The sequence below is a fragment of the Zingiber officinale genome, chromosome 4B (genome assembly GCF_018446385.1).
Source record: "Zingiber officinale cultivar Zhangliang chromosome 4B, Zo_v1.1, whole genome shotgun sequence".
In the NCBI taxonomy this organism is placed as follows: Eukaryota; Viridiplantae; Streptophyta; class Magnoliopsida; order Zingiberales; family Zingiberaceae; genus Zingiber; species Zingiber officinale.
This window is the reverse complement of record NC_055993.1, coordinates 10198865-10204769: the sequence shown is the minus strand read 5'-3', so window position 1 is coordinate 10204769 and position 5905 is coordinate 10198865. Positions and strand designations below refer to the sequence as shown.

General features: G+C 40.5%; 2 protein-coding genes across 2 annotated transcripts; one reads left to right on the top strand and one right to left on the bottom strand.

Annotated features, from left to right (window-relative positions):
• Positions 1-1143: 1143 nt before the first annotated feature.
• LOC121977381 (transcription factor MYB54-like) lies at positions 1144-2614 on the top strand. Its single transcript, XM_042529966.1, has 4 exons — positions 1144-1497; positions 1614-1839; positions 1909-2265; positions 2339-2614. The coding sequence occupies exons 2-4, from the start codon at positions 1617-1619 to the stop codon at positions 2566-2568; spliced, it is 810 nt and encodes a 269-aa protein (XP_042385900.1). The 5' UTR covers positions 1144-1497; positions 1614-1616; the 3' UTR covers positions 2569-2614.
• An 879-nt stretch (positions 2615-3493) lies between these two features.
• LOC121977380 (NAC domain-containing protein 2-like) lies at positions 3494-4967 on the bottom strand. The gene is made up of 3 exons (XM_042529965.1): positions 4710-4967; positions 4310-4620; positions 3494-4229 (listed from the first exon to the last, which is right to left on the bottom strand). The coding sequence occupies exons 1-3, from the start codon at positions 4921-4923 to the stop codon at positions 3732-3734; spliced, it is 1023 nt and encodes a 340-aa protein (XP_042385899.1). The 5' UTR covers positions 4924-4967; the 3' UTR covers positions 3494-3731.
• Positions 4968-5905: the final 938 nt, after the last annotated feature.

The following is a 5905-nucleotide window of genomic DNA, read 5'->3' as shown; positions in this document are numbered from 1 at the left end:
TAATTTAGGATTTAGAGTTATAGGGTTTAGGAATGGATTATAAAGATACATGCATGCACATTTGTACGAAAGAAAGGAAATAGACATTAATGTAATTTAAGGAATCCAATTAAAGTAAAAGGAAGTATATTTCACGCGTGTAATTAATTTAATGAGCAAAAATTAAATTGCATAAAAAATACCTTTTATTATATTTCTTTACTAAAAATATTCTTATTTCAATATATAACAATCATAAATTAGTTGTGACAACCTATACCAACTATACCATAACTTCTATAATGTATTAAATAAATTATTTTTCTTTTTAATTTAATTTGGTCAAAATTATTATATATAAAATATTTTTATATCAAAAAGTTCTTATCAACTTGGTTAGTATTACTTAAACTCGATTAAAATTGCTTTAAAAAGGTTTAAATAATTGTAATAATAATTTAGTAGTCGCAACAATATTACAACAACCACTTAATAATATTATAATATTATAATATCCATTTAATTGTAGCATCTATTTAATGACTACAGTAATAATTTTCAAGATGATTTTAACTAACTTAAATAATTTTAATCAAATTCATAAAAAAAAATATTGTATGTATATATATTGTTTTTAACTAAATTGAATTTATTTATTTTAACATACTGTAGTAGTTACTTTGTATTTGTTATAGCAAAGTTAAAATAAAAAAATTACAGAAGAAAAATATATTGAACCACTTTTTATTAAAAAAAAAGTAACTTTTAAATTCTGATAAAAATATATTGACCCATTTTGGTTTTGCCCTAATTTTCCTCCTCGCTGACCGTGTGAGATCGGATGAAAAATTCCATCCGTGTATATCTTTCTTCCAAAATATAAAAATTAGCTATACTTCTCGAACATTTTTTTTTAATTTATAATTTGAATTGTTTCCTATCAAAAGATTATTATTTTATTTATTAATGAGATACCAGCAGAAAGAAAAACTAAAAAAATCATTCAAAATTACGAAAAAGCAAATTCAACAACGTTTGGAAGTTTATACCAGAAGCCATGTATATTCTCCATTAATTGCTGCTTTAATATATACTTTAATTGGCTCAGATAAATGGATTATATATATTAAAAATTTCGGCGGAGAAGGAAGGGAAGATCACTTTTGCACGAGTATTGGAAACCAATCACGGCGGGTGATGCAGTTTCCTCAAACAACAGGAACACAACACGCAGTACAGCGTCCGTTACGATTCATTTCGGTAACTGTCGAGGAGTTTGTTTAAAGGGCCAGCATCGGTTCGAGGCGGAGCATGTGACAATTTGTGGAAGAAGAAGAAGAAGAAGAAGAAGACACAGCGGCGCAGCAGCGAGAGGAGGAAGAAAGATCACGTGAAAGAGATCAACCATCCGCACGGGGGATTAGATTGTCAGAGAGAGAGAGAGAAGCGTGGGGGTTTTTCTTTCTTTTTGAGATCCTCTGTGTTTTCATCGGCAAGGAAGTCGTCAGACTTGAATCAGTAAGCAAGATCCTTTTTTTTTTATGCGTTTAGATTGAGTTTTAGGACCAAATCCACTTGGGAGAAGTGTCAAAATCGCTTCTTTTTTATCGAAATCACTTCATTTTCTCCTGCAGAAAATGAGTCACCGACCGCAGGATTCTGAAACGACGTTGGGATTGCATTCCGCAGCGCCGCCGACGCCTCCTTGTCCGCTGGAAACAGGTCGAGAGGGTGAACAGGTGAAGGTCTGTGTGAGAGGCCATTGGAGGCCGTCGGAGGATGCAAAACTCAAGGAACTTGTGACCCAATTTGGTCCCCATAACTGGAACTTGATTGCAGAGAAGCTTCCCGGAAGATCAGGTACACAAAAATGAATCATCTTCATCGTTGTTCATGCTTCATTCATCTTGATTAAATTCTATGGATCAGGGAAGAGTTGCAGACTGAGATGGTTCAACCAACTGGACCCCAAGATCAACCGAAGAGCCTTCAGTCTGGTGGAAGAAGAAAAGCTGCTGGCTTTCCACAGGGTTTATGGGAACAAATGGGCACATATTGCGAGGCATTTCCCAGGGAGAACAGACAATGCCGTGAAGAACCAGTGGCACGTGATCATGGCGAGGAGACAAAGAGCGCAGTGCAGTGGCTACAAGAGCAGGAAATCCACCAGGGAGATCAACATCGTGAGCAGCACTGGAAACCATGCATGGAGTGGGGAATCATCCAGCGTATTCAACAACAGGGATGAATCTGTCTCCAACTACAGACAACTTCAGTTCTTGTTGGGTATGTTTAAAGAATATGGTCATCAAAATCTCTCTTTTTCAAGATTTTAATCTGTGATTCTCTGCATTCTTAGGCTCTGAGGAGAAATCTGGTGAATCTGAGAATGTCTGCTATGGTGGTCTGGCACAAATGGGAGATCAATTGGGGAACTCTGATCTTAGTTCCGAAGGTTCTGCCACTGAATTAGCAACAGTTGTCAATCACGGTGCTCATTATGCACTGTTGCACGGTGAAACTGAAACAGATGGTGGCAGGAAGGACAATGTTGTGTTCATCGATTTCTTAGGAGTTGGAGCAACATAAGCATAAAAGAGAGAGAAAAAAATGGAAGAAGATGAATTCTGAGTCCCGTGAGTTTGATTCAGGTTTATGACTGATGACTACTTGGGTTGCTTATGTCAGAAACATTTTTGCAAAAAATGTTAATGCTGGAAATTTGGCAATGAAAGTGTGGATTTCTTCGAGTTAAGACTGCAAGTATGCGAGGACAAACTTTATTCGTTAACCAAAAAGAATATGTTCTTGAATTGCTTGATAAACTAATTTGTAATTTAGTAATAACTGTGGGTGGTGTGCATTTAGATTTCGAGGTAGTAGAAATATCTAAAGATCCAACTCTTTGAATCTAAAATAAAGGTAGATGAACAGACTAATTTGAGAATCCTTTAAATCGCTATCTGCTGTTGAATGTTTAGCTGAATGATGGGCAGCCTCAAAAGGCGACATTGCTATCTCGCACACTCTCATAATCTTAAGGACGACATGAGTACGGCACCTAGTCCTTTCCTAGACTTATCATATGCTGCAAACATTCGACACGTACTGCACAGAAAGCTCAGCGATGACTGAACTCATCATCTTCTCCACCTCATCGGATAAACATCTTCTTCTGCAGCATGATCTGAAACAACGTCTGACAATTGATCAGAATTATTCGCCTTTCAATCTGAAGATTATCAGGGCGCTCCGTGACAATTTATCACGAACCACTGTCCGATGCTTTGTCAGAGAAACCGGAGAAGTTGGAGTGTTTAACCTCCAATGAGGTTGCTTAGCACATTATCATGTAATCTATCTAAACTTTTCCTTTCAAAATTTAGAAGCTTTTGGTTGTTTTTATCATAAAAATGGGAGCTTTAGACTGAAAGTGCTTTGGATAAGCCATCCATGAAGTTGGATAAGGATAGGAATAAATGCCTCTAGGTGTTCTCCCGGTGAACATCAATACTACAGGACAAAAGATTCAATATTTCCAATACAATTCATATCCAACAGCACAATCCTAAGACGAAACACAGGTCAATGACGTCACACTCGGGAAAACCATCACAATTCTTTTTTCCCAAACTGTTTAACTAATTCATTATCCACAACAGATCGCGCGAGGAAATCTACACGATAAATTAAATTTTGGTCTTGAATTCCACGTCAGAGGTACTCTGTTCTTACTCTCAGGCTTCACAGCTTTAGCCCAAGTGAGATCCCGACACGACGACGTGTTGGTTGAAGAAGGATTGGTGATTTGTCAAATTTAAATTAGTTTCTGTTCTTGCTTTTTTTTCTGCCGGAAACATTTTAGGTCCATCTTGGAAGCAGTAATTGGTCGTGAAGGGGCGCTTCAGCGAGTTACTGTTGTTGATCTCTGAAACTGAAACAGGGGAGAGCGTTTCGATTTGGAAGCAGCTGTTGCTGAGATCTTGGCTGAACGAGTTGTTCCACAAGCCGAGCGCGTCGTAAGGGTGCTCGAGCAACTGGGAGATCTCAGGACAGTCAACGGCACTCAGCAGCTCCGACAAGGAGTAGGATTTCGGCAGGTTCAGAATGCTGTCACGTAGAAGAGTTGTCGTTCTTGGAGGACTTGCAGTGATGGAAACGCCCACATCGTCTGCGGATGTTGATGTCTCTTTCTCTGCTTCGTGGGAGCTGGATCTCTTGTGGATTCTGCAGAGCACCCAATTGTCCAGCTGAAATCATTCATCATTTCATCAGCAATCAACTTCTCGTCTATTATTTTTTTCAGAGATTTCGAGTGAATTCAAATTACCCTCGAGGTCGAAGAGTCTCGGAGCTTCATGGCTTTGCAATTGTTGTTCATCTTCTTGTGCGCCTGAGACAGAAGGTACTCGTGCATGATCCAATCGGTTTTAGTCCCCTTTGGCGGTTTACCGGTGTAGAAAACCAGCACCTTCTTCACTCCAATGTTCCCATTCCCCTTGCTCGACGCGATGGGCTTGTCGGTCCCGGTCGCCTTCCAGTAGCCCTTCCCGGCGGAGCGGTTCGGTCGGAGGCCGTTCGGGTACTTCCGGTCCCTCGGACTGAAGAAGTACCACTCCTTGTCCCCAAACCACGCTTTGGCTGAATTCAACCGAGCGCGAGCAATTTAGCAAGGTAACGATTTGGAAAACAAAGGCGAACTAATTGTGGCAGCAGGAAAATTAAAAAACCTGGGAGGTCCCAAGGATCGAACTTGTAGATGTCGACCTCGGCTATGATCGGGGCCGGGCACGGCTGCGCGGCGGCTCGGTTGGCGAGGTAGTGGAGGATGAGCTCCTCGTCGGTGGGGTGGAAGCGGAACCCCGGCGGCAGTAACATTGCTGCTGGGTTCGACGACATATCGGGAGCAGTAGGATTCTGCTCTGTTTTCACTGAGAAAGGCATTGAAACAGAGAGAAACGAGGAAGAAATGAAATTTTTGGTAGGGGATCGTCTCTGAGTCGTTATATCAAGCTGAGCTTTTTTGTCGTGTAGTGGGATGAAACTTACGTGGCGTCAGACATCTGGTCGACGAATTCAGCGGAACCCGACGAGCCTGTGACGTGGCCTTTGACCGACACGCGTCGAGATATGAGGCCGCCTGATAATTATCACCCGGAGATCCCTTACGACAGTCGTCCGATCACGACGGGCCCCTCTCGATCGGACGGATGCGGAGCCACGCTGGGACGGGGAGCCAATAAACGACGAGTGGCGTTGTCGATATCTACGTAAAGACGTTGCATCACGGAATCCCGAAACTACCCTCCGGGATTTTACGTGACGTGCGAAGGCATCTCGACACGTGTTAAAGCTGGGAAAACGAGAGGTTGGATGACGAAGACAGAGGACAGCGGGCTCGACGAATGAGAGCGCGATAAGTCTGTTGGTGGTAAGCAACCATCATTGGTTGCCGATGGCTTGATTAGATTGAGGTGACGGTAATTAAAGTGAGATTGGCACGGGGATTTTTGTTAATTAATTGTTATTATGATTAGATTGGCACGGGGATTGTCACGATGTGGATATACTAAACTACAGCGAAGTTTGGATATGAGTGAAGAGATGAGGTCATAGATTATGTCTCGAGGAAGTGGAATATTCCTAGCCTCCAAACTATCGAATGGGATGTCTTTGGAGGAATCCATTAATTATCTATGTCCTATAAAAGGATGATAATACTAAAATTAAAGGAAATTATATGCGCATATACTATACATTATTGCTAAAGTTAAATGTATGCATTATTAGCTAACCCATTTGGATATGATTTGGAAATTATGCCAAAAAAAGGTTGAAGAATTATATTATGAATAAAATTCTCGATTTTTTTTTTGTTTTTGTGTGTGTGTAAATATCGTTGTTCAACAAGCGTATACGAAAAGGA